A 27,435-nucleotide genomic window follows, 5' to 3' on the forward strand; every position below is an offset into this window, starting at 1 on the left:
AGCCTGAAAATTCCCTTTCTGAATATCAACAGGGGGAAAATAATTTCTATTAATGTTTACTTCTTCCTTGATTTATAACTCTGAATGAACACAGGGAATGAAATGAGGTGATTTTGTCTGAAGGTAAAACTAGAGAGTTGCCCAACTCTGCACTGGAAAGGAGAACTGGGGCAGCCTTCAGATACGTGGTCACTGGACACAGCCCCTGTGAGGTCCCTGCCCTCCCTGTGGGGTCCACGTGGACTCTCTATTCCATCTGCTCTGGGGCTTCTGCTGAGGCTGATGGCCTGGAACACTTGAAGAGCTCCTCTTCCTCTGTCCTCTTAGCGGTGTCAGTGGGGTCTGTTATCCTGCTTCCTGAATTTCAGCTAATCTCTCCATCTCATCACCACTCACTGGGATGCACAATTATTTGAGCCACTTAAACTATGTACATCATCACAACTGGAAGACCATTCAATTTCAGATATGTTTAAATGATAAAGTCTATTATACTATATACCACTAACAACGGATTAAGAGCAGCCTTTCTTAGCCAGGGATTCCCTGCAGGGATTCCTTTCCATTTGGATGGAACATTTAAAATCTGAATGCCTTGCTAGGGAGAGTTGAATTCTGAAGCCTCCCATCTTCACTGCTTCCCACATTAACCTGTCTGCCGTGCCCCTGAACACATTCACTTAAATTTTAAAGTAAGACTTACTACACACAAAACATTGTCTAAACTAAGAATAAAACTTGACTGAGAAAGTAAAGAAACGCAAACTCCAGAAGCACACTGGCTGCTCCTCTGTCACCTGCCCTGAATAGAGGAGGAGCTGCAGGGGCCCACATGAGTCCCTCCCTTTCTACAGGCATCAATAGTGAAGATGTCAGTATTCAGAGTTCTGCCCTCCTAGTCTGACATCCATCATCAACTCATCCTCCCTGTTCCTCCCCTACAGAGGAAAAGCTGATATCAGGAAGACCAAGATTAACATGAGAAGACCAGATAGAGAGCTAGAAGGAAGAGCAGAAGACAGTAACGAGGCAGGCAGGAAGGAGAGGAAGTGGGCCAGGAGACACCCACTGGCAGACTCAGAAAGACAGGAGAGAAGGCAAGAAGGCCTCCCCTCCTGCAGGTGCCCAGCCATGCCTCCACTGATGGGTGAGAGCTCAGACTACCCAGGCAGCCTGTGAAACACACTCCCACTATGGGCACTTCTGAATGTTCTGAATTACTTTAGAGGGAGAGACTATCTTCTGTCTCCCACAGCACACCAGTATTTTATTTCACATATATTCTAAAATGTAAACAAAGCATTCAATACTATCTCCTGCTTATTGCCTTGAATATTAGCTTGCTGTGGATGTTACAGTCAAAATAATTTTTGAAAAACCAATGTGACAATACTAAGAAATAAATTTTTAAATAAAAAAGCAAAGTTATCCAGAATATTATCCAGAATACATTCATAGGCAATAAGCTTGGTCCTAAAAACTAAATCATGTAATTTTTTAAAAAATTATAAATTAAGGGAGTTTTGACTAAGTTCTTAAGCTATTTAAAGGGATTTGATAACTGCCCAAATCTCATACCACAGTGGCATAATGGCACAGTTTTTTAAGACTGAGTAGTGACTACAGATTAAATTAATCTAGGAGATACTGTATTTCAAGTCTCTAGTCATAGTAAGTACTATGCTATTTGGAAATTTTCCATATGATTGCTAGATTTAAACTAGGGAAGAATTACTGGCAACTTTAGGAGGGTAGAAAAACTCACCTAAAATACATCTGTTAATGCCAATGCTATCAAATTCTTAACTTTAAAGCATAGTATATTTCAGAAAAAGTTCTAAGATTCTCAAAACTATAATGCATCAATTGATAACTCAGCAACCAAGCAGTCAATGTTTTCTGCTTGATTGTGAAAAGCCAACTGAGTATCTAAGCCAGGGTGTTGTGGAGAATTGGAGGCTATGTATACAGAGGGGCACATAGGACCCTGCCTCAGGAGTTTCAGTCTAGCTAGGATATAAGGGAGAGCTACAAAGAATCAATACTCACTGGGGCATAGATGTTAACGACCTTTGAAAGGAGCAGTGTAGACTGTGATGTTTGATTTCTTGCATGTTTGTAACCATAAGGCTCAGAGCTTCTAGACAGGCTTGAGATAAGAACGCCAAGGCAGTTCTACAAGCAGAAGGTAAGTCCAAAGGCTGGCACAGAAAGCCAGGAGTGAGGGGATGGGCTCAGGGCCTGGCAGTAGAAATGGGAAGAAGAAATTAATTAAAGTAAGATTGCAGCTAGAATTGGTGGAATCCACAGAGCTTGATGACAGTTTAACTTGAGGAAGTGAAAAGGGGAGAATCAGAGTTGGGCCAGGCACAGTGGCTCACACCTATAATCCCAGCACTTTGGGAGGTTGAGATGGAAGGATAGCTTGGGCCCAGAAGTTTGAGACCAGCCTGTGCAACCTAGTGAGACCCCATCTCTACAAAAATTTTTAAAAATTAGCTGGGCATGGTGGTACATACCTCTAGTCCCAGCTACTTGGGAGGGTAAGGCAAGAGGATTGCTTAAGCCTGGGAGTTTGAGGCTGCAATGAGCCATGATCACGCCACTGCACTCCAGCCTGGGAGACAGGGTGAGACCCTGTCTCAAAAAAAAAAAAAGTTGGCCCCAAGAGAAGGATGAGATTGGACTTCATGGGACAGGGGAGTTGGAGCCAGGCCACAGTCCTTCCAGAAAGGTCTTGAAAATCTTGGCTTTGGAGGCCTTTCCAAAATAAATATGTAGGGTTTTAAAAATGAAATTTGGCTTAGAAATTTAAAAAGCTTTGCCTTCATTTTTGTGTCATTCGCATATGTAACTTTATCCTACATTCATCTTCTGAACACCAAAACAACTAACAACAGTGGTATAATATTGCTGGGTGCCTTTTAAATTTTTTAACATTATCATTTTTCCTTACTAGTCAATCCTGTTAAGCTTTTGTATTCCTGGCATGTGGACTGCGATAGGGAAATTCTCCTTTTAACCTACTTGGTGATGGCCCAGCTTTCTCTTCTCAGGGCCTTTCCTAATTCTCTGGCTCATCTGAGGAATAACTCCTCTATCAGAGTGGGAGTAACAGTCATATTTGGAGAAGTGTCCTTGTTTACCCTCGCCTACCTCACTTTTGTGGTTGCTGTTGGTTCTTTACCGACCCAAGTCCAAAACAGATGTTTTCACATACATCTTACTTGCCATGCTTTAAACTGGATGACAGCAAGTCAGACTGCTGATCCCAGAAAGCCCTGCTGTGTGCAGTTGGAAAGGTCAGGTGGTTGAGGGCTGGTAGGAAGTCAGGTGGCAGCTGCAGGGAAGATGGGTTGCATGAGGCAAGAAGACAGGTGTGGTCATCTAAAGGTAAGACAATGAGGGCTTGAATGAGACAGGGCCTGTGAAACTAGGAAATCTCTAGGAAATGTTTACTAAGTGTCTACTGAAGGACCACAATATTTACATATGTTATCTTGTGTTATCCTGAAGAAAGCCATGGGTACTATAATGGGAGAATTCCTATTAAAAAAAAAAATCTTCCTTGCTTTATTTCTCTGACAAAACGACAGGTATAGAAATGTCTGCAGGGAAAAAACATGCTGGTTCCATGCCATCATTTTAGATGGGAAAAACAAAACTTGTGATACTTTTCTTTTGCTCCTTTACAATATTCTGTGATTTTTTTAACTTTTTTATTGATACATAATAATTGTATGTCTTTATGGGGTACATGTGGTATTTTGATACATGAATAGAATGTATAATGATCAAATCAGGGTATTTAGAATATCTATTACCTCAAACATTTATCATTTGTGTTGCAAACATTTTAAATCTTCTCTTCTAGCTATTTTGAAATATACAGTAAGTTACTGTTAACTATAGTAACCCTACTGTGCTATCAAACACTAGAACTTACTCCTTCTAACTATATTTCTGTACCATTAACGAACCTCTCTTCATCCTCCTCCTCTACCTCCTCCCTTCTCAGCCTTTGATAACCATCATTCTACTCTTTTCCTACATAAGATCAGCTTTTTAGGCTCCCACATATGAGTGAGAGGCCAGGGGTGCTGCTAAGCATCCTATAACATACAACTCACCAAAACAAAGAATTACTTGGCCTGAGAACCCTCAGCACCATTGAGAGAAAACAAAAATGAAACTAAATTATACAGAGATCTACTTATAAATACCTACTTAAAGCCCAAAGTACCCATTTCCTAATTTTTAAAAATAGCATTTCTTCCTAGCATTTAAAAGAACTTCTGGGCCAGGTACGGTGGCTCACCCTGTAATCCCAGAACTTTGGGAGGCCATGGCAGGTGGATCACCTGAGGTTGGGAGTTCGAGACCAGCCTGGCCAACATGGAGAAACCCCGTCTCTATTAAAAATAGAAAATTAGCGGGGCGTGGTGGTGCATGCCTGTAATCCCAGCTACTCGGGAGGCTGAGGCAGGAGAATTGCTTGAACTCAGGAGGTGGAAGTTGCTGTGAGCCGAGATCACTCCATTGCACTCTAGCCTAGGCAACAAGAGCGAAACTCTGTATCCAAAAAAATAAAAAATAAAAATAAATAAAAGAACTTCTGCTATCTTAAGAGAGTAGGAAATGAAGATTGGGGAAATTCTGGATTTTTTTTTTTTTTGGCTTTGTCAGATGGAATCCGATTTTTTCTCATTAAAAAAATCTGATAAATATCTCCTGAGACAGTAACACCAACTAGCGAACCCTCCATTTCCCTAGAGTCCATGATTGCCTCTGCCTACAGACTTGGCACCAAGAGCCCCCATTCAGTTCCTCTCTAGGTACCAGCTAGGAATGTGGCTCCAGAAACTAGGAATAACCCGCCTTTCACTGATGTCCTCAGAAACACCCTTTATGTGATCACTTATGTTTTATTGGTCATCACCAGGCATGGTGACCAGCACAGGGAACACCCATGAGGAGTAAAAACCACCTTTCATAGCCTTTCATAGGATTGTGGTGAAGATTAAACAAGGTACCACTCCAAAAGCCCCTTAAGTCCCTGTGCTTCCTACAAAAGGATGTCTCAATAAATTTTTGTCTCAATTAATTCTGGCAAAAAAAAAAATTGTGGTTTCTTTCATTTCAAACAAAATGAAAGAAAACACATCATTTTCTTGGGACAAGACTTCATGCCAATGAGTTTGTAATTTAAGATGTCAAACCAAGGTCTCCAGTGCAATAAATGATAACTACTACATGTTCTTTAAGCTGTGTAAGATTATAGAATTATAGGCTCTTAAGAGTGTTGGGTCAAGCAACAAATGGCACTCCTTGTCCCATCAGAGTTATGAACCAATAAAAATATAGACAGCATTTTTTAAAAGAAGAGGGGTCACATAAATTTATACAGGCTTGAGGAACATATCAGTCAATTACAACATATGGAATACATTTTGATCCTGATTCAAACAAAATGTTACAGAATTTTTTGAGGCTCTCAAGGAAATTTGAAACTTACTAATAGTTGAGGTTATTAAGGAATTATTATAAAAATAGTATTGTAATTATGCTTTTTAAAAATATTATCTATTATAGATACATATTGAAATATTTACAGATAAAATGTTGTCTACATTCAAAATAATGGAGGGGAGGGGAATGGTTGACAGTATAGATGAAATAAGATGGTCATAACATAATGATCATTGAAGCTGGGGGTGACAGGTCTGTGGTACATTATTATTCCTGCATTAGGTGTGTTTGAAATTTTCCATAAAAGACTTTTTAGTATAGATGAAAATATTGCCTTTTTAACTGATAAAGATGAATTTAGAGAGTGTGTTTTAAGTGTGCCACTTACGGGCTTCCTGCTGAACTCCTGCCTATTAGAATAGCTCACAGTGAAATTAAGTCTGGGGTCCTGAATTCAGTACCTGTGCAATTTCTGCCTTTGTCTTTGACCCAGTGCCCCTCCATGCTCAGCCAGCCATCTTGCAAAGGTGAGCTGATGGATACTGGGGAGGCAAGGCCAGGATAGTAGCCAGTTACCACTTCATCCTAACTCCTGGACAAGAATTCAGATCAGGCTGTAATCCCAGCACATGGGGAAGCTGAGGAGGGCAGATCACTTGAGGTCAGGAGTTTGAGACCAGCCTGGCCAACATGGTGAAACCCTGTCTCTAATAAAAATACAAACATTAGCCAGGCGTGGTGGTGGGCGCCTGTAATCCCAGCTACTTGCGGGGCTGGGGCAGGAGAATCGCTTGAACCCAGGAGGCAGAGGTTGCAGTGAGCCAAGATCACAGCACTGCACTCCAGCCTAGGTGACAGAGCGAGACTCCGTCACAAAAAAGAAAAGTTCAGATCATACGCCCTGTAAGGGAGGGTTGGCGGAAAGGATCCATGGTGTCATCTTTGTGCATTCAAGTGGTAAGTGGAAAATATTAGCTAGTGGGGGACTATTACATAAGAAGAAAAATACAAAAATTAGTGGAAATAAAAGTAGTAAAATCAGCATTTTTCAAAAAATGTAAACCAGTCACAGAGACTTCATGTAGAGAAAGAATAAAACACAGGAAAGAAGCCAGGAGAACTGTGGAATATTATGTCATATTGCCACAAAAGTGAAGTATGCCAAGAATACAGGGGATCGAATGGAGCCAAGGGTCCAACTGAGGCTGGATTGTGTATTCTTAAATGATGGTTGCCCTGCAATTGGGCCCTTCACCTCATGGTGATGGTATCATAATGAGACACACTGCAGTGATCAGCAGCAGAGCTGCTGATGGTCTAATTGGCTCCATCTAGGAGAAGGTCTGAGAAAAATCTGGAGTTTCAGCAGCTAACAAATAAAATGAGGCCTGAAAGAGAAGAACTTGATAGATTTACTAAAAATGTAACACTCTGGAGTGCTTCTGCATATGGAGCTTCTCCGACTGACTTGGAGATTGGTGCAGATAATAAGCCATCTGGGGGCATGTCCTTACTGTCCCACCCATTCCTCCTGATGGCATTACTGTCTGAATACAACCTGAGCCTGGAAAAGGAGGAGGCTCATTCTCCTAGCAAGCTGTATATTGGTTTGGAATAAAAACAATTATCCTTGCCTGCTACTTTGATTAGCCTCCCTACCCAGAAGATTAGTCCAAGCAAGAAAGCTGGGTGTCAACAACTTGACCACAAACAGTTGTAAGCTCATCTCCATGTGTTACCATAGTAACACAACTCAACTTTCCACACTGAGATGAGCCCTTAGGGCTGGAACAGTGACCAGCACAAATACTAACAACATGGACTGATTATCTGAGCACGAGCGCACACTATTGCTGTTTTTATTGGCTATTTCTCTTCTCTGGTTTTCAGGTCTATGAAACTATTGGACACAGTAGTCCCACCTTGCTAGCAGAAGTGTTTCTGCCTATTCCTGAGACTACTGTTGTCACTGGAAGGGCTCCTACTGAAGAAGTGGAGTTTAGCAGTAATCAGCATGTGACACTGGACCACGAGGGAGTTGGAAGTGGTATAGAAAGCTAATATCTTTAATGGCTCACTGTTTCATTGTCAGATTTGAATGTGTATATATCTATCTCACTTCTCAGACAACCATAGAATTATAAAATTGATATCAAAAATTCAAATTCAAACAATGATGCTATGCAACTTTTTGCCAAGTTGCTTTTTATATACTGTTGGTGACAATGTAAGTGCATATAACTATGCAACTACGAAGTAGTTTGGCAGTGTAAGTTAAGAACCTTGAAAATGACCTTTGGTGCCTTACTTTTATTTCTAGGAATCTTTCCTAAGAAAATAATTTGAAATGAGGACAAAGATGTATGCATAAAAATATACATCACAGTGTTGTTCATAAGCCCAAAAAGTTTGAAATAATTATAACAGGGAGATTTTTAATTAATATTCTCTCATCTCCTTCTATAATTCCGATTGGATATATGATGGATCTTCTCACTCCTTCCTCCATGTTTCTTAACCTTTCTTTATTACCTTTGCTGTCTTTTTCTTTCACTGCTACAATCTATATAATTTCTTTAAATTTGTCCTGCAAGCCATGAATTCACTTTTTGGCTGTCTCTTATTATTGGAACTAATCCTTTCTGTTTTTCCTTCCAATTACTGTATATTTCAACTCTGGAAATTATGTTTAGTTCTTTCCCAATCAGTGTGGTCCATTCTGACGCTTTTTTTCCCTTCCTCAGACTCTCAATCATTTCTTTTATACATTCATTCATTCATTTACTTAAATATACTTAAAATATTCTTAAACATTAGGTATCTGATCATTCCAATACCTACCTACTTATTGGTCTGATTCTGTTGCCTCTTGTTTATGGTGTCTTGCTTCCTCATGTGTCTGTTTTTTTATTGTGACTTATATCTGGAACTTTATTTGCATTATTTATTTGAGGCCAAATCCAATCCTCAGGTCTAGAGACTTAGATTTTAGTTCCAGCTCTGATATTGGCAAGCTGTGAGACTCTGGTAGTCATGTAACCTCTTTGCATATAAAATGGATCTATTAATAGCTCCTTTAATGTCTTATAAGGTTATTTTGAAGATCAAGATAGGATGTTCAATAAGAAGGAAAGATCTAGAGTTACTTCGTTCAGTGCTTGAAAATCTTCTCCTTTAGTTGATTAAATAACCGCCCAGAGTGTTTTTACCATTAAATTCCCATTGGTAGAAGCCAAATCAGTGAGAGTTTACTGTAGCCACAACAGCTTAGTAATAATTAACATGTGTTGTATGATCACTATTTGCCAGGCATTGTGTAAGTGCTTTGCAAATATTAACTTATTTAACTCCTGTTCCTCACTTCTGTCTTAGGGTGCTTGCACTTGTTCCTTCTGCCAGTAATGCTGTTTCCCAAAATAATACACCTCTACCTCTACTTCCTCATTTTCTTCAGCCATTTACTCAAAAGTCGCCTTCATTGAGGCTTTCCTGGCCACCCTTTCTAAAAGTTTATCCCCTCTCCACTCTCAAAGCACAAATTTTCCATATGCCTTCCCTAATTTGTTTCTCCTTAGCACTTGCATACTAGTCTCTAACATACTAAGTATTTCTCTTAGTATACTAACATACTTACATACAGTCTCTCGCATACTAAGTATTTCTCTTATTTCTCTTAGTATTGCTTCTCTCCCTGACTCAAATGTACACCCCATGAGATCAGAAGTTCTTTTCTTTCTCAGTTTTTAGAACAGGGATTCTTATCAGTTTTGCTTCTTTAGCGCTATCTTCAGTGCCTGCGATAGTGCCTGGCATGAAGTAGAAGCTCAAATAAGTACTTTGAATGACTAAGTAAATAAATGTCTTTGAAATAACTCTGCAAAGAAGGTGCTATTTAGTATCCCTGATTTATACGTTAAAAACTATGGCTCAAAGAAGTTAACTAATCTGTCCAAGGTCACAAAGCTGTGAAGCAGGTGGACCCACTCGAGAGTGCGTCATGAGAATGACTACTCTCTGCCATCAGAGACAGAGCTGAGCAGCTGTCAGCATCATCACCTGAAGAAATTCAGTGACACTGCCTTGAATCACGTGCTCCATCTTCATCACCCCCACCCACTCCAAGTTCCATTTGTCTACTGTCTGCTTTCTTGCCAGGATCAGGCTCAGTCCTTTCTAAACAGCATGCTGTTTAATCTGGTGTTTCCCTAGGAGTGCCCTTCTCATTTGAAGCTGATGGCAGTAACCAGCTGACTCTGATGACCTCAGGGAAAGTGTCTCATAGTGTGGCATGGGCCATTGGAGAAAACGGGATACCTTTAATTCCTCCATTGTCACAGCAGAACATTGGATTTTGGAGGTAATACATGGCAAGAGTAAATTGATGAGCAATGTCAGTGTTATCATTAAAGATACCCAAGGGGAAAGAAAGCTTGCAATATCATATTCTTTCCTTTTATTGTCAGGTGCCGGTATTTTCAAGAGTTTTTTATTCTTAAGGTAAAAACAAAAAATGTTTTATAATAACCTCTAGTCCAAAAAATTAAAATATTAATAACCTAAGAAATATGAAGTGTTTATCGGTATTAGATACAGTGAAAAGAACTTAATCTTCACAGTAACTCTAGGAGGTATTCTCTCCCCTATTTTACAGATGGGGGAGATGCACAGCATCACAGTTGTATATATTTGGCCCTAGTAAAGGTTTGTTGCTAATGACGATTGGTGTAGGATCTGCTGTTTACATGAAAGTCCCCATTCTCCAGCCTCCTCCCTTGATCGCTATATCCTTGAGTCTCTACTCAGAACAGAAGAAAGGCACTCTGGGCCTCACCCTAGGCCAGCCCCTCCCTGTGTTTGATGCTTGTCCCTGAAGCTTAGATTGTGGTAGCCCGTGGCCTGGGTCTTCCTCTGTCAGAGCCTCTCTCTGTCATTCCCCAGTAGATGTGTCTACAGTCAATCATTTCACCATTCCAGGCCTCAGTTGCCTCATCTCTAAAATAAAAGGATTCATTGTGATCATCAAGAAGACACTTTCCAAGTCACAGGCTGTCATGTTCAACTTGTGGAAAAAAGAATTGGGCTCGTTTAGTTCCCTTGATGCCCTCAATCCCCATAACGACCACACATGTCCATGTGATAAAAACCACAAGGAGATGCTGCTATGTGCTTTCTAAGTCAGAAGCCACTTCCAGTGGAGGCCTGACTATGCCTTTGAATGTAAGAAGTCTGCATTTGTTTCACTTGTGTTTAGTGCTAGAAAAACCTCCTGGGGAGTAAAGCTTTCAACTCCTCAGGATAGAAGGTAAAACACAATGTGAGTAACAAGATATGCAGGACTATTAATAAAGCCCCAGCTCAACCTTCCTGACTACTGTGGCTTCCTTTGATTTCCATGTGTCCAAAGCTGGTGCTTAAGTTCGTTGTTTAGTAGTTGGTTTTAGGCTGGGCACGGTGGCTTACATCCATAATCCCAGTACTTTGGGAGGCCGAGGCAGGGAGATCACATGAGGTCAGGAGTTTGAGACCTGCCTAGCCAACATGGCAAAACCCCATCTCTACTAAAAAAAATAATAAAATTAGCTGGGCATGGTGGCGCATGCCTGCAATCCCAGCTACTTGGGTGGCTGAGGCATGAGAATCACTTGAACCTAGGAAGTGTAGGTTGCAGTGAGCTGAAATCGCACCACTGCACTCTAGCCTGGCCAACAGAGCAAGACTGTCTCAAAAGAAAGAGTTGGTTTTGTTTCTTTTTCTTTTGGTTTGTCCTCAGCTATAGTGGGCCCCAGTGGCCTGGGATGTGAGGTTTTGTGGGCTTCCAGCACCAGATACAGAGGCTCCTCTTCACTGGCCAGAATCCAGGGACCAAGGGGCACTTTTATGCACTGGACAGAGTTGTAGGAATTAGTCATATCTGCACTCCTTCCATTCCTATTTCTTTATTGTCCTTGTATGTTTAATAGCCATCATCATGTAAAGAAAAATGACAAAATCCTTCCTTATGATAACATTTTCTCTCATGGAAGATAATAGCTTCCTTAAATGATGCTGTCTCTAGAATTTGAGGTCCTGATGCAAACTGTTCTGTGGTCAAGTCAGTCTCATGGAATCAACTCTTCTTTTCAGTGCTTTGAAGAAGGCAGATGCCATCTCATCTATTGGCACATCAGGACTGACAGACATGAAAAAATTGGCCAAGTGGGCAGCAGAGTCCAAGCTCGACCCAAATGACCCCAACAATGCGCCTTTGATGCAGCTAATCTCGGTATGTAGCAGGAGGCACACACGCCATTTCTTGACTTGGCCTTTTACACAATTTTCCTTTACACTATCTTCTCCTATACTGTTTAAGAACATGGGTGCTGGGTTGAATGCCAAGTTTGAATTCCAGCTCTGCTTCTTGCCTGGCTATGGGACCCAGGCAACTATTCAGTGCTTCTAAGCCCTGTGCTGCTCTCATAGTGTGGTCATGAGGAAATGAACAGCTGCAGATAAACACTTAGCTCGGCCGGGCATGGTGGCTCATGCCTGTAATTCCAGCACTTTGGGAGGCCAAGGCAGGAGGATCGCTTGAGCCTAAGAATTCGAAACCAGTCTGGGCAACATGGCAAAACCCTATCTCTGCAAAAAATGTAAAAATGTGCTTGGCATGGTGGCGCATGCCTATAGTCCCAGCTACTAAGGAGGCTGAGGTGGCAGGATCAATTGAGTCCACAAGGTTGAGGCTTCAGTGAGCTGTGATCTTGCCACTGCACTCCAGTCTGAATAGAGTGAGACTCCCATCTCAAAAACAAACAAACAAACAAAACCCCTTTATCTGGGCACACAATTTGTGAGCAGTAAATATTGTTGTTGTCAATCCTACCTCCAACCTCAGTAAAATTCCTAAAGGTTTTATTTTCCCTTCTCCAGAGAGGAAGCTGAGTTCAGAAACTCAGTGTTATTTGCTTAAGGTCACTCAGCTAATAAGTCGATTTGATTTCAGGACACTTGCTTTTTTCATCACAACTTAAAGCACTGATGGGGCATTTTAGGGAAAATTTGTTTTGTTTTCTTGTTGTTGATTAATTAGTTATCATTTAGGTTTCGCTTAAGTATTTACCACATAAATTGCTCATATCTACCATAATATTCAAAATTTTTTCTTCTGTGAATTTACAAATAAATTGGAACATTAGTTTATTTTTCTTGGTATCGAATACAATTGGTTTTATTGGCAACTTCGTTATTCATACAAAACCATAATAAACAAGTAGGTAATCCAGAGGGTAGCCCTAGCAACACATCCTTATGATCATGGCTATCAGTATGTGTTTATCAATACGATAATTGTAGCCGGTATGAATATTTTCATTTTGGTTCTAGTTTTTCTGAGTCCCATAACAAACCTTGGTTTATTCTGACTTTTATCTTTATAAACTCTCCTTCAACATGATACACCTTAGTGTGCCTAATAGAAATATTAGGAAGATTGGGTCATATTACCTAAAATTTAGTCTACTCCATGTAAAGTTTTCAAATCACATTTGAATAGACACGTCACTTTCATTATTTTCTTTTTAACTATAGGTTTTCCCATCAAAGAACAAAACGGGGATTGCCTTCTTGACTGGTCTCGTTATGAACCAGGATTGCCTTTCCCATGCAAGGCCCCAGCACATCTTGGGGCAGTCGCTTTCCCTCTGCTCAGGAGGAGGTTACAGCCAGCAAAGCACCAAGCAGAGAGGCAGGCAGCACCTGGGTGAGGTGCAGTCCACATCTGCTCAGCTTCTCAGAGGTGTCGGACTTGGCCTTCTTGAGACAAGGCACAGGGGCCTTGGAGGCTGGCTGGGCTGGATCCATCTCTGGCTAACTTTTCTCAGTGACCAAGGCTGTGAGGTGCTATTCAGGGACAGGAAAGCATGGCTGTGGAGCCAAGTAAAGCTGACCAGTTGCCTCTGAGGCTTTTATCTGCATATACGCATGACATTAAAAAGTCATATATTCGATTTTATATATGATATGTATATGGGTAATCTTATTTCTAGTAGGCACCTAGTAATACACTGTAGTCTGGCACAAATCTCTTCTTTTTCAGTCTGTATATTTGCATAATAACACTACTAGGGAAGCATGAACACCAAAAGTGAAACATATAATTTTTATTGTTTGGAAAATGATTTGTGGTATTGTTTATAGCTACTAAATGAATATAATAGCATGTGACTCATTATTATTATATTTTAAAGTATTTTGTCTTTCAAGCCTTTTAATCTAAAACTGTTAAATGTTCCTTGACACTCAGTGCCAAGTTTCTTTGGATGAGATCTGACTGTCATCTGGAGTTTTGCATTTTCCGTTTTTTATAGGTTGCTACCAGTGGCGAATCCTATGTCCCTGATTTCTTTAGACTGGAGCAGCTGCAACAGGAGTTTAACTTTGTTTCAGATCAAGAATTAAATAGATCCAAACGATTTAGGCTTCTTCATCTTAGAAGCCAAGAGGTGCCAGAATTCCGAAATTATAAGCAAGTTCCAGTCTATGACCGAGAAATTATGGAAAAGGTATTCCAGGTAAGAAAGTGCCATAGAGGGGTTAATAAAATAATAAAGTACCTGCTGTGCTGTTAGGTATACTACTGTATATGTGTTTTGTTTTTGTTATGTTGTCACTAGCAATAGCGGTTTCTCTTTTATTTCACTTTTATACATAACCTTTCCATGCTTTTTCTTGAATTCACCATTTAAATAATCTCTCTGCCTCAATATAATGATGTATAAACTAATCAGTAACCAGGATTCTGAGTCAACTGAACTGCGTACAATTAGAATTGTAGGGTTGAAAAATATCTTAGGGGTTAATATGGCTAATAATATGGCTAGTTGATTATTAATATGGCTAATTATTGAATGCCTTAGTCAGGAATTCAATTCCATTTTAATGCAGTATTTACTAAGTGTCGTGTACTCAGCACACTGGTAAAGCACTACAGGGAAAACTAGAGGGATAGGATCTGAATAGCCATGGGATGGGTGGGGCAGGAAGGAGGTAAAGGAACAGGGCTGGGCATTTATCCTGGTCAAGGGCAGCAGGAGGAACAAAGACTCAGAAGAGGGCAGATCGCACCTCCAGGTGTGGGGTGGAGGAGCCTTTGAGGAACTGCAGGTAACAGGCCTGTGTAGGTGGGGCAGGCCAGTGAAACCAGATGCATGCACTTTTTTTTCATTTTCCCTGCTTTTCATGAGCTGTAGACACATGCACTTTCATTAATACTTAACAGGGTAAATGGAGAGCCATCAGGAATTAGTACCAGGAAGATTTTTCATGCCAAAACTATTCTTGAAGAGTATGGTTGGTTATTCGGTTCTTCTCTGTATTAGTTTGGACTTTGATCACAGGAGATAAAAGCCAATTTTGAACTACCTTAGGCACCAAGGGGAGTTTACTGGATGATGAAATCTCAAAATAGCACTAAATATCTAAAAACGTGTGAATGGCATGAGTGCATCTGTGCCTGGCCTGCTGCCAGGACCCTTCTCCATCCTCTCTTGGCTTCTTTGATGTGTTGGCATCATGCTCCTCCTTTGCAGACAGGTTTTCTCTACTTGACTACATGGTCACCAACATCATACAAGTTCACATCTAGTATCTTCAGCCAGCAGAGGTGTGTTCCCCGAGCCTCAGCTAGGTACCACTACCAGGCATTCAACTGTGACCAGAGAGTGGGATTAGAGGAGAACATAGCAGTTCTCAGGGCACACACATAATTTTGTTGACAGGAAAGGGGAGAGGCCTGAGCAGACAAAGCCAAATATATGCATCACTCTCCTCCAAACAGATGACCTGACTCAGATACAGCCAGATGTTATATGATTATGGTAATGTTTTAACTGAAACTTTACTTAAAAATAGAAAAGGCAAAACTTAAGCAGGAGCTTTGGCTAAGTTGCTTGGAAGAACTTCTCTGTGGCCTCTGTTTCTTCCTGACTTAACATTTTAACTTGTAACTACTATACAGAATTCTCTTCTACTAGTAAGGCATTTCAGCCACCTGTCTCAGAATCCTGGTTACTGTATCAAGACCAATTCTGAACCAAAAGTTAGGAACAAGGTGGAAGAAATATTTAGAACCACAATTTATAACTTAAATCATATGTGATAAATAATTCCCTGATCTCAAGAAAAGCATCAGAGAGTGCTTTAAAATCATTGCCTCTTTTTAATTTTAGGACTATGAGAAACGGTTACGAGACAGAAATGTAATAGAAACCAAGGAACACATAGACACCCATAGGGCCATAGTAGCCAAGTACCTGCAGCAGGTAAGAAAAATCATATAAAACTGTCTTCATAAGGAGAAAAGAGCCAGCACCCTGAGGTGGAAAGTCCTCTACTCTTTTAAATATCTATGTGAGCTTATGCAAACCACTTAGCGTGCATAAATTTCCTCATAAACACAAATACATAATTGATTGACAACTATCATCACCTTTCAAATATATGAAACAACTAGGCTATGTTCTGGTTTATTATCAGCAGTTATCTTTTAATGGGTCATAATTACAAGGGATTCAATTTCTAAGTCATGTTTTTTCTAATACTTGAATGTTGCATTGCATTACAATGATTACCTTTGTAATCAGAAAAAAAAAAAGTTTTTAAACCATATACTAACTGCCCTGATGCACTAGAAAACTAAAAATTAAAGCTGAAACATCCTTTCATTTGTCCTTTTTCCTTCTTTTTTTGTTTCCTTCTTTCCTTCCTTCCTTCAATAAACTTAACTTGCCACAAATGCTACAGTGACTACAGTGCATTTTCCCCATCCTGTGTATCTACCCTGTGGCTCATGTGTTATTTTTAAAAATGACTTATTTAAGAGGTTATTTATTTATTTATTTATTTATTTATTTATTTATTTATTTTTATATATTTGAGACAGGGGGCTGGTTGGCTTTGTCGCCCAGGCTGAAGTGCAGTAGTGTAGTGTGATCTCAGCTCACTCTAACCTCCACCTCCCGGGCTCAAGCCGTCCTCCCACCTCAGCCTCTCGAAAAGCCAGGACTACAGGTGCACACCACCATGCCTGGCTAATTTTTATGTTTTTTGTAGAGATGGGGTTTTGCCACGTGCCCCAGGCTAGTCTCGAACTCCTGAGCTCAAGCAATCCACCCACCTTGGCCTCTCAAAGTGCTGGGATTACAGGCATGAGCCACCGCGCCCAGCCAGAGGTCCTCTGGAATTAGGAAGTGAATCATTCTGAATAAGGGAATAACTTACGAATCAGTTCTTAAGTATGTGTGTTTTGAGACTGGCCCTATTTTTTGTAATGGTTAATTCATTAATTCAGCAAAATTTTGCCATCTTATATGCCGGGAACTTTACCAGGAACTCCAATATTGCAGTAAGCAAAACAGGAAAACCCCTGACTTTAGGGAGCTTACAGTCTAGTACAGAAAGCTAGAGGGTTTACAGCAAGAGGAGACCAGCATTGCAGAGGAAAGTAACAGTTGGACTGGAGGATCAGGGGGACACTGAGATGACATTAGGGTAAAAACTTAGAGTGTGGAGAGTGAACTATGAAGTTTAAATGATAACATTTTAAATAAGCTGATTTCTTTCCCCAGGTTAGAGAATCAGTGATAAATCGTTTCTTAATTGCAAAACAGTATTTTCTTCTTGCTGATATGATAGTAGAAGAAGAAGTTCCCAATATCAGGTAAAAATAATCAAAGCCATTATTATCACTTCTTATAAAAATTATTATTTGTACTCTATTATATGAAAGGTGTCATATAAGATTTTTAAAAATCATTGTATGGTATGCATTTGGGCCAGGAATAATGTGTTAAACCTGGTTAATACCTGATGATGACATTAGTTGAGGGATTTCTATTAGAACAAGCCTTCCTAGGGCCTCTCCCATCGCATTCCAACAAAGCCCATCTCACCTCCCCTACCTCCAAATCAGCTTCATTAGCCTTTGCCATTTTCTCATTCCCGTTGAACTAAACCTGACAGCATTTCCCTCCTGCAAGTACTTCTCCTGTTTTCCTAGTCTCCCAGTGCCAGACATTCCCTTACTCTCCTGTCGCATGGCAGTAGAGGTGGCTGAGACCCCACCCACAAGCTTCTGGGGTGGACGAGGAAACCTGGTTCCAGCACCACAGCTGGTGGGCAGACAGCTGGTGCATGTGCTTGGTGAGAGTGTAGAACAGCAGGGAAGATTTGATATTCACACAGATATTGGGAATTGACTGTATTTGCTTGATTGACTCATTAGTTTGGATAATTGCCAAATGGCTTCAACTAGGGGTGTGGATACAGAAAAGATGAAAGATAATTTCCCATACTGGTGGTCTTGTGCAGGCCACATGACCTTTTCTGTGATTAAGTCTCTTGGTCTCCTAAAAAGGTTTTTTCTATGCATGTACTTTCTCTCCACCATCAAGTTGGGAAGGAGACAAAAAAAATGTGCAATCCATAGCAGCCCCTTTCCACATATAGAAAGGAGGCTACACCCACATAAATCCATGCAAAACCTCTCTCTCTATTCCAGGCCCACAGTCCAGTCATTGAATGTTTTCAAAGTCATGAAAATTACACTTAGAATAGATGATGATTTTTCATATTGTTTCTTTTTCTTTTCCTTCCTTTTTTTCTGCTTTACTTTCTGCATTAAGTTCTGAAGGCTCAGGGTATGTTCTTTCTTCTTTTAATTTCAGTTCCTTCTTGGCTTTAAGATGTTTCTGTATTTGATGGTCCTGGCTGACATGGTGCTCCCATGCTGACTGCTATGGAGACATCAAAGTCTCAGGGAGGACTTACCCCCAGGGGAGGGAGGAAGCATTGACAATGGAAGAGTGTTGTCATGTTAGGACCTCTAACAAACTTCTGTCTCTGAGGCCCCCTAGTTTGGGTTAGGTAGGTGTCCTGGCAGAGTGATTAAAAACATGAGCTGTATAGTCACAGTGACCTGAGTTTGAACCCCTGCTCTCCCTCCTACTACTAAGGAACCTTCAGCAAATCATAACACCTCTCATAGCCTCTAATTTCTTCATCTGAAATATGGGGTAAATATTATATGTGTAAAGATTAGAAATGTTATATGTAAGGCACCCAGCACTCTTCTCAATACATAGGAGGTGCTTACAAATGGTAGCTATTTTGTGTAAAACCTTGGAGAATAAACAGGAACAACAGCTCCTGGAATCCTGGAACTTCCTTGGGTTTCCTTATAGGAGCTGTCAGCAGTGCCTAGACAGGAGCTGCAGAGACCTCAGCCTCAACTGGCATGTGCCTCTTGCAAAGAGGGGCTCCAGTCAAGAGGTCACTTAGCCAGCTCTGATCCTCAGGAAGGAAGCAGAGAACCATGTGCATTATAGTGCAGAGCTGGCTTTGTTCTTTGGCTGTTTCACACAGCCATTAACATCAGCTTCCAGATACAGTCACATCTTTGTTTCTGTTTAGTGTCTGGGCCAGAATTTATTTGGTCCATGAACCTTTGTCCTATGATTCACTGACTCTTGCTTTCATCTTCCAGGAAGTGTTTCTTGCATATCATCTCCGTGAAAGATAGACATGAGAGAAGGCGCCTCTTGCTTCTCCCCTAACCCCTTCCTCCTTCCTATACCTCCTCCTCTTCTTCCACCTTAATCACTGCCATCAACCCAATAGTTACCATTTTAGGACATCTACTAAACGCTAGACCAGTGTCAGGGTGCTTTACACGCACTTCCTTCTTCAATCCCTTCAACAATCCAAAGAAGTAGGTATCATTATCCACATTTTACAGATGATCAAACAGAGACTTAAAGAGGTGAAATAATTTGCCCAAGGGCAAAGAGTGGAGCCAGGATTCACACCCAGTTCTAACTCCAGAGTGAAAGAGATAACCCAGGAACTGCCTAAGCAGCTGTACACACCCACTGTCATGTGAAGGGAGCAGGCTAATAGGAGATCAAGAGGTTTGGAAGAGAGAGTAACCCTTCCAGCTGGAGTAGCTGAGTCTCTGGGGGAGGTGGACACTGGCCCCAAGGGATGGGTAAAACTGCAACCAACTAGGCAGACAAGGAAGATGCAGGGAGGCATTCCCTCTGCAGGACTGGCCCAAGCAGATGTGAAGGGTGGGAGACCATAGGCTTGTTTGAGGAACTGGTGGGTGAGCAAGGTAGAGATAAGGCAGGAAACGTAGGGGCCAGAGCATGGCTTTTCTTCCTCAGATAAGCAGCAGCTAGAATAAGTTTTAACAATTCATGCAGTAGGATCTCTCCCATTTGGGAGAATTTCTAGACTATTTTCACCCACCTTCAAAGGACAAGGAGTTTTTCCGGGGCCTGTGCAGGACCATGGGGCAGAGTTCGGGAAGTCGTCTCACAATTTTGCAGACCTTTCTTTTTCTTAGAGTCCTGATCCTGTTCTGTAATCATTAGCATTTTGGGCCTAAGCCTTTTCAAGCTGGCAGAACAAAAGCGACCACTGCGGCCAAGGAGAAAAGGTCGGAAGAAGGTGACAGCCCAAAACCTGTCTGATGGAGACATAAAGCTGCTGGTGAACATTGTCAGAGCTTATGACATTCCAGTGAGGAAGCCGGCAGTGAGGTGAGAGCCCTCCCAACAGCCCGAGACGCAGTGTGCAGCATCCCAGCCAAGTCAATCGCTCCTTTACAGCACACTCACTCTCATTCTTAACATGGTTATTGTTCAGCAGGGGGCTGAGGGTCCTTGCAAAGCCAAGGCCCTACTGTTTGCAAGCAATAAATTCCGATTCCATCAATTCAGGCTAAAGGGGGGATTTATTAAGAACATCTCAAATAACTCAGGACAAGGACAAGAGGTATAGCTGAATTACATGGTAGACTGCAGGGATAAGATAGTTCTCCTGAGGCCCCATGGTCTCTCACTTGCCTCCCTCTGAGTTTGTTTCATTTTTCTCCATGTGATGGAAGTGGCCCATGCAGCTAGAATACCACCAACTAAGCATCATTTTCTCCAGAGAAGTCTGAAGGTGCTAACTTGGTCAGGTGTTGATCCATGGTCTAATCGCCGATAGCCAGAGAGACAGGGTCAGAAGCACCAGCCCCAAAGATAGGAACAGATCTCAGAGAAGTGGGTATGAGCTGGGGAGAGTCACAAAAGGTGTCTGTCCAAGGTTCTGAAACATATGCGCTATGAACATAAAAACGTGGCTTCCCTTTCATCTGTTCTGAGAAATGTGTTACGACTGCTAGAATTCACTACACCGGGGCAACAGGGAGCCTTCAACCATTGGGAAGATGAGTCTGAGGAAACAGAGAAGGAAGGACCAAAAATTAAAACTTCTCTTTTTTTGTAGAGACAGGGTCCTGCTATGTTGCCCAGGCTGGTCTGGAACTCCTGGCCTCAAGCGATCCTCCTGCCTCAGCCTCTCAAACTGCTGAGATTACTGGTGTGAGCCAATGTACCTGGCCTGAAACTTCTTTTTGGTGGTGCCCTTACCAGTGTAATGGGAGAAAGTAGCACTTAACATGCATTCACCATGTTTCAAGCACCATGGTAGGCAGGTTCACATATAAGATTTCATTTAACTGTTACTGCTATTACTATCTCCACTTCACAAAAGGGGAAATGGAAGTAAAGATAGTGTAAGTGGCTTGGCTAAGGTCATTCAGCCCTACCCATTTCCTTGGAAGAGCACTGTTCCAGCCCTTGGCCGTCTATTCTCCCTAGGTTCTTCCCCTTTAATTTAGTTCTGTGTCTCTCCTTCCTCTCACCCCATTATTTTGCCTTACATTTTTTATTTTGAAACAGGGTCTCACTCTGTTGCCCAGGCTGAGTACAGTGGTGCTATCACAGCTCACTGCAACCTTGACCTCCTGGGCTCAAGTGATCCTCCCATCTCAGCTTCCCAAGTAGTTGAGACTACAGGTGTGCCCCACCACGCCAGGCTAATTTTTTATTTTTTGTAGAGACAAGGTGACCCCATTTTGCCCAGGCTGGTCTCGGACTCCTGGCCTCAAGTGATCCTCCTGCCTCTGCCTCCCAAAGTGCTGGGATTATAGGCATGAGCCACTGCACCCGGCTCCTACATATTTGTGTGTATGTGTGTCTTTATTTTTTAACTAATTCTTTAACCTATTAGAGAGCATCTACCATCATCAACTATTCCTAATGCTTTGTTACTTGTAAACATCCATATAAGCTCTTGAATCTGCTGTGGCATTGCTTTCCTGAGCTCACAGCCTACCCTTTCACCCTGATTGCCTCAAAGCTCAACTGGGGTGAAAAACTATTTTTTAAAGAACATATAGGTGCTTCTTGTAGTTTTCACCTCCATAGACTATTTTTAAGTGTTAAATCATTTTATTCAACTAAATTAAGGGAGCACAGTTGATCCTACATGCTACACATTCAATGCAGATACATCGAGACAGCTCAGACATCAACTGTTCCATTAAGCCTGCCCAAGTCTTCACCATTTACCTTTGCATTCATCCACATAGGGTTTTTTGTTTTTGTTTTTGTTTTTGCCTCCCTCACTGTTCTCATACAGCCTCTGACCAACCCTCTAGTCTAATACCTATCTCACTTTATTGAGATGATTTCTTTATGTGTCTGCCTTCCAGTCTAGTCTGCAGTGAAGTGTTATCTTCTTCATCTTAAAAGCCCAAAGTCTAATATGGGGCCTAAAATATAGGTACTAAACAAATGGGTTTTTGGGGTTTTTTTAATTTTACTTCTTAGAGCCAGGGTCTTGCTGTGTCACCCAGGCTGGAGTGCAGTGGTGCAATCACAGCTTACTGCAGACTTAGAACTCCTGGGCTCAAGAGATCCTCCTCCCTCAACCTCCCAAGTAGCTAAGACTACAAGTACACACCACCAAGCCCAGTTAATTTGTTTTATTATTTTTTTTTAGAGATGGGGTCTCATTCTGTTGACCAGGCTGGTCTTGAACTCCTGGGCTCAAGCAATTCTCCCACTTTGGCCTCCCAAAGTTCTGGGAATACAGGCATGAACCATTGCATCCAGCCACAAGTATTTGTTTAATAAAGTAACTGATGGTTTTCCAAAGAGAAAAGAGCTTTTCTATGGTAGCTGTTGCATTAAATGTTCCAATTACCTTTGTCTGAAACCTTAGCTGTGAAAGGTGATAGTCTATAGAAAGAGACTATTTGTATTTTGCCCAGTGATGAATGTGAAATACTTGGCAAACCATAAGGTTCAATACAAATATGCAAGTATGTTGTTAGGGTGATGGTGGAGTATCTGGAAGAGGCTCTCTGGATTTGATCTTCATTTGTTCCTTTAAGAACAGCAGTTGAGAAGGGAGAAGAGGATAAGACTCGCTGATCCTAACTCAAGCTAGGAATCCCTGCACCTCCCTTTCCTGGTGAGGCTTGGCAGGCCCCAGGAGATTCCTTGCCTGACATGTGTAGCTTGGGGTTACTGGAGAGTGCAGGTACAAAGAACAGACAGTGGGGAGAACCTGGACTGGATGGAAATGGGGCAGGCTGGTCAGGAAGCTCAGGATCTCCTACCTGTGAGGGATTGAGGCTCTCATCTATGGAGGGAAAGGCAGGTCCCCCATTCAGGCGCCCCCTAGAAGGGAGGAGAAAGGAGACATTTTCCTTTGTTCTCAGCACACAGGCCTGGGCTTGGAAGTTGGGGAAGGCTCTAGCAATCTCTAGGTGACTCTGTGGGGACCAGAGCGTACTAAAGCCTTCTGCAATGTCAACAAGCTTAAGAGAGAATATCACCACAGCCACCAGGGCCATACATCTTTGGAAAAAAGCATCTTCTCAAGCTGGGCATGGTGGCTCACACCTGCAATATCAGCACTTTGGGAATCCAAGACAGGAGGATCACTTGAACGCAGGAGTTCAAGACCACCCTGAGCAACATACTGAGACCTCTGGTCCCTACAAAAAATTTAAAAAATTAGCTGGGCGTGGTGGAGTGTGTTTGTAGTCCCAGCTACTCAGAGGCTGAACTGGGAGGATCGCTTGAGCCTGGGAGGTTGAGGCTGGAGTGAGCCATAATCATACGACTGCACTCCAGCCTGGGCAACAGAGCAAGACTCTATCTCAAAAAAATTTTTTTAAATAAAAATAAGGCTGGGCGCAGTAACTTATGCCTGTGATTCCAGCACTTTGGGAGGTCAAAGTGGGCAGATTACTTGAGCTCAAAAGTTTGAGACCAGCCTTAGCAACATGGCAAAACCACATCTTTACTAAAAATACAAAACTTAGCTAGGTGTGGTGACTCACACCTGTAGTCCCAGCTACTTGGGAGGCTGAGGTGGGAGGATCACCTGAGCTTGGGAGACAGAGGTTGCAGTGAGCTGAGATTGCACCAGCCGAGATCATGCCACTGCACTTCAGCTTGGGTAACAGAGTGAGACCCTATCTCAATAAATAATCGTCTTCTCAATATATAATTAGACTTCCTCTATCATTAATTTCCTTCATACATTTTCCCTCCTAGCAAATTCCAGCAGCCGTCGAGGTCTTCAAGGATGTTCAGTGAAAAGCATGCTGCTTCCCCAAGCACGTACAGCCCAACCCACAATACTGACTACCCCCTCGGCCAGGTGAGAGATGCTGGACTTCAGCTTTCCATCTTGCCCCTTACGTTTTTAAGAAATGCCTGTACACTTCATGGATAGTTTGCTCTCTGCTTCATTTTCTTTGGAAACATACTACTTAGTAAATATACTCTATTTTTGCTAAGAATAAAATAATTTGACTAACCATTGGGAACTCAGAATTTGCTCTTGATTTTAAGGTTTTAGTATGTCCCTTTGTAGAAGTCTCTTTTCAACGAACAGTTTGCCATACAACTACGGCTGAAGGACCAAACCCCAGCTGGAATGAAGAACTAGAACTTCCATTTAGGTAAGCATATTTTCCTCTTTAAAGAACTATAGGACATTTTGAAGAAATGTGAAGAAAGCAGGCTCATGAGAAACGGCTAAGGTGAAGGATTTTGTAGCTAGTGAGCGGCAACAAGATCCAGGTGTCCTGACACCAAGTCCCATGCTTTTCCTCTTGTACCACAGCTGACTCCCTTCAAGAATAAAAATGGAAAAATGTCCAACTTTTAAAACCCCAGATTCATTGTTGGGACATCCTATGCTCCTCCAGGCTCTGGCTTCTTAAAGCCCAAAGTTTTTCATTCCCTTGACCCCAGTGATCTACACTGCTTTCCTTTCTTCCTCATGTCCCCTCAAGTAAATCTGAAACTCCTTAGTTCCCATAAATCATACTTTCTTCCTCACCAGAAATAAAGAGGCATTTCAGAAGTTTGGTCAAAGGATTTTAGATATTTAAATGGTTCTTATTATTTCAGTACTTGAAGCAACCTTGGAAATTATCTAGTCCAACCTCTACCTTTATGGAGAAGAAACGAAAACCCAAAAAGGGAAAGTGACTTACTTAAAGCCACACAGTAAATTAGAAACAGAGCAAGGATTAGAACTACTTAAGTCAAGCCGAGCATGGTGGCTCACGCCTGTAATCCCAGCACTTTGGGAGGCCAAAGCAGGCAGATCACTTGAGGCCAGGGCACATGCCTGTAATCCCAGCTACTTGGAGGCTGAGGCAGGAGAATTACTTGAACCCGGGAGGTGGAAGTTGCAGTGAGTCAAGATCACGCCACTGCACTCCAGCCTTAGCGAGACAGCGAGACTCTGTCTCAAAAATAAATAAATAAATAAATAAGAACTAGTTAAGTCAGAAGAGGGTAACAGCTACCACTATTATGCACAGAACAAGCAAAAAGAACAAGAAAACATAAAGTCAAATGTTCAACAAAATACACCTATTACCCAGACACCTGCCCTGCCATGCAGAGGCATGGTTGCTCCAGGCTTAGCTAGACTCAGAGTGGGTTATATTACAGGAGACCTTACCCCTGTATTGCTTTACTTATATACAGAAAAAGTGAGTGTGAGGCAGGGACCATTCGACCGACCAGCCAGTAGGACGTTTATCACTGGAGAGTGGTTTTGCTGGAGAAGCACCCTTCTGGGGCCCAGTTGCTTAGAAAGTCCATATACTAGCTCCAGTGTCAGCTGGAAACCTTGCAGCCTGTCCACTAAGCCAGCTCAGTCCTGGCAAGCTGCCTCCTTGAAAAGCTTACCACAAGGGTATGGGGGAATATGACACTCACCAGGACAAGCCAGCAGATGGTTTGTCTCTGCACAGAGTCTCTAATCTAATGCTCTGTCCATTTGAATGTAGGTATTATAGTATCCCTGTACAAGAGAAATCCTAGAAATGAAAGCAATGCTTTTAATTCTAACATCTATGCTCATATTTGGGTATTTTTCAAATGCTGACATTTGAATGCTCATAATTTCTATGCTGCCTATTTTCACAGTCCCTGGTCATGTGCTGTCTTGCAGGGCTCCTAATGGAGATTATAGCACAGCCAGTCTGCAGTCAGTGAAAGACGTTGTGTTCATTAACATTTTTGATGAAGTACTGCATGATGTCTTAGAGGTAAGTTCTCAGGTTTAAGAAAGACACTTGTATTCACTTTCATATCCTCTACCCACTACATAAATTCCAATCACATTGTTACCAGAAAGGGGTCCCGATCTAGACCCCAAGAGAGGGTTCTTGGATATCACACAAGAATCCAGAGCGAGTCCACAGTGCAAAGCAAAAGCGAGTTTATTAGGAAAGTAAAGTGGCGAAAGAATAGCTACTCCATAGACAGAATAGGGTGTTCTCGAAAGTAAGAGGAAGAATGCGTTTACCCTAGGTACAACGCTTGTTTAGATGTAGTATAAAAAAAGATCATGGGAAGATGTGCTCTGCTACAAGAGTTTGTGATAAAGGATTAATTTTCTAAATTACTGTATTTTGCAAGAATCTATTTATTATATTTAAAGCAAAATTAGGAATGCCTCTGTTCTCAAGATACTGGGATATCAGGACACTCCTAAGTCTGGGTCTGTTTAGTAAATATTATCAGTCTGTTTCCTTAACTGTAAACATCTAGAGGCCAGGAATGCCTAACTTTCTGGGAATGCAGCCTAGCAAGTCCCAGCCTCATGTTTCCTAGCCCTCACTCAAGATGGAGTCGCTTTGGTTCAAACGCCTCTGGTAACGTTTTCCATCTTTCTTGTGTTTCAAATATTTGAAACTTGACATGTATAAATGGGGACAGGGGAGAGGGAGAAGGAGCTAGTTTTTTTATTTTCACTTGAGTGTCTGCACTGTGCCAGGAACTGTACTAGGTGCTTTACACACATTGTCTGATTTAATTCTAAATAATCCTATAGATTGTTAAATCTCTAGTTTATTGATGAGAAAACTGAGGTTCAGAGAGGTCAAATGACTTTCCTAGGGCCACAAAGCCATTATGTATCTGTACCAGAATTTAATTAGGTCTGTCTAATGTAAGTTCACATGCTTTCAGCTAAAATCTTGCTGCTTTCCTGCTGCCAGATTAATTAAATGAGTTTCTGGAGTTCTTAAGCAATTATTACTTCCCACCCTTCCTTTAGGATGACCGTGAAAGAGGAAGTGGAATCCATACTCGTATTGAGAGACACTGGCTGGGATGTGTGAAAATTCCATTTAGCACAATATATTTCCAAGCAAGGGTAAGTATCTAAAGTCAGAGGTCCATGAGATCAGGGAATTTCTCTATCCATTTTTCCTATTAAAATGTTCTTTGTGGGCCGGGCGCAGTGGCTCACGCTTGTAATCCCAGCACTTTGGGAGGCCAAGGAAGGCAGATCACCTGAGGTCAGGAGTTAGAGACGAGCCTGGTCAACGTGGTGAAACCCCATCTCTACTAAAGATACAAAAAATTAGCCGGGTGTGGTGGTGCGCACCTGTAATCCCAGCTACTCGGGAGGCTGAGACAGGAGAATCACTTGAACCAGGGAGGCTGAGGCAGGAGAATTGCTTGAACGAGGGAGGCAGGGGTTGCAGTGAGCCAAGATCGCGCCATTGCACTCCAGCCTGGGTGAGAGGGCGAGACTCCATGTCAAAAAAAC

General features: G+C 41.8%; 1 protein-coding gene across 12 annotated transcripts in view; it reads left to right on the forward strand.

Moving 5' to 3' along the window:
* CC2D2A (coiled-coil and C2 domain containing 2A) overlaps nucleotides 1–27,435 on the forward strand; it is a 185,050-nt gene that overhangs the window by 78,279 nt on the left and 79,336 nt on the right. For 11 of the 12 annotated variants that reach the window (XM_054553716.2, XM_024246564.3, XM_063723324.1 and 8 more), the window contains 11 exons: nucleotides 7,360–7,516; nucleotides 9,679–9,826; nucleotides 11,593–11,731; nucleotides 13,815–14,018; nucleotides 15,675–15,767; nucleotides 17,073–17,164; nucleotides 19,878–20,045; nucleotides 23,907–24,012; nucleotides 24,207–24,316; nucleotides 25,828–25,924; nucleotides 26,938–27,036. In XM_054553716.2, coding sequence (XP_054409691.2) covers nucleotides 7,360–7,516; nucleotides 9,679–9,826; nucleotides 11,593–11,731; nucleotides 13,815–14,018; nucleotides 15,675–15,767; nucleotides 17,073–17,164; nucleotides 19,878–20,045; nucleotides 23,907–24,012; nucleotides 24,207–24,316; nucleotides 25,828–25,924; nucleotides 26,938–27,036 — 1,413 coding nt within the window. The remainder of the gene's footprint in view (nucleotides 1–7,359; nucleotides 7,517–9,678; nucleotides 9,827–11,592; nucleotides 11,732–13,814; nucleotides 14,019–15,674; nucleotides 15,768–17,072; nucleotides 17,165–19,877; nucleotides 20,046–23,906; nucleotides 24,013–24,206; nucleotides 24,317–25,827; nucleotides 25,925–26,937; nucleotides 27,037–27,435) is intronic. The other variant, XM_054553720.2, reaches the window with a different exon arrangement.

This window comes from Pongo abelii, chromosome 3, assembly GCF_028885655.2.
Source record: "Pongo abelii isolate AG06213 chromosome 3, NHGRI_mPonAbe1-v2.0_pri, whole genome shotgun sequence".
NCBI classification, from domain to species: Eukaryota; Metazoa; Chordata; class Mammalia; order Primates; family Hominidae; genus Pongo; species Pongo abelii.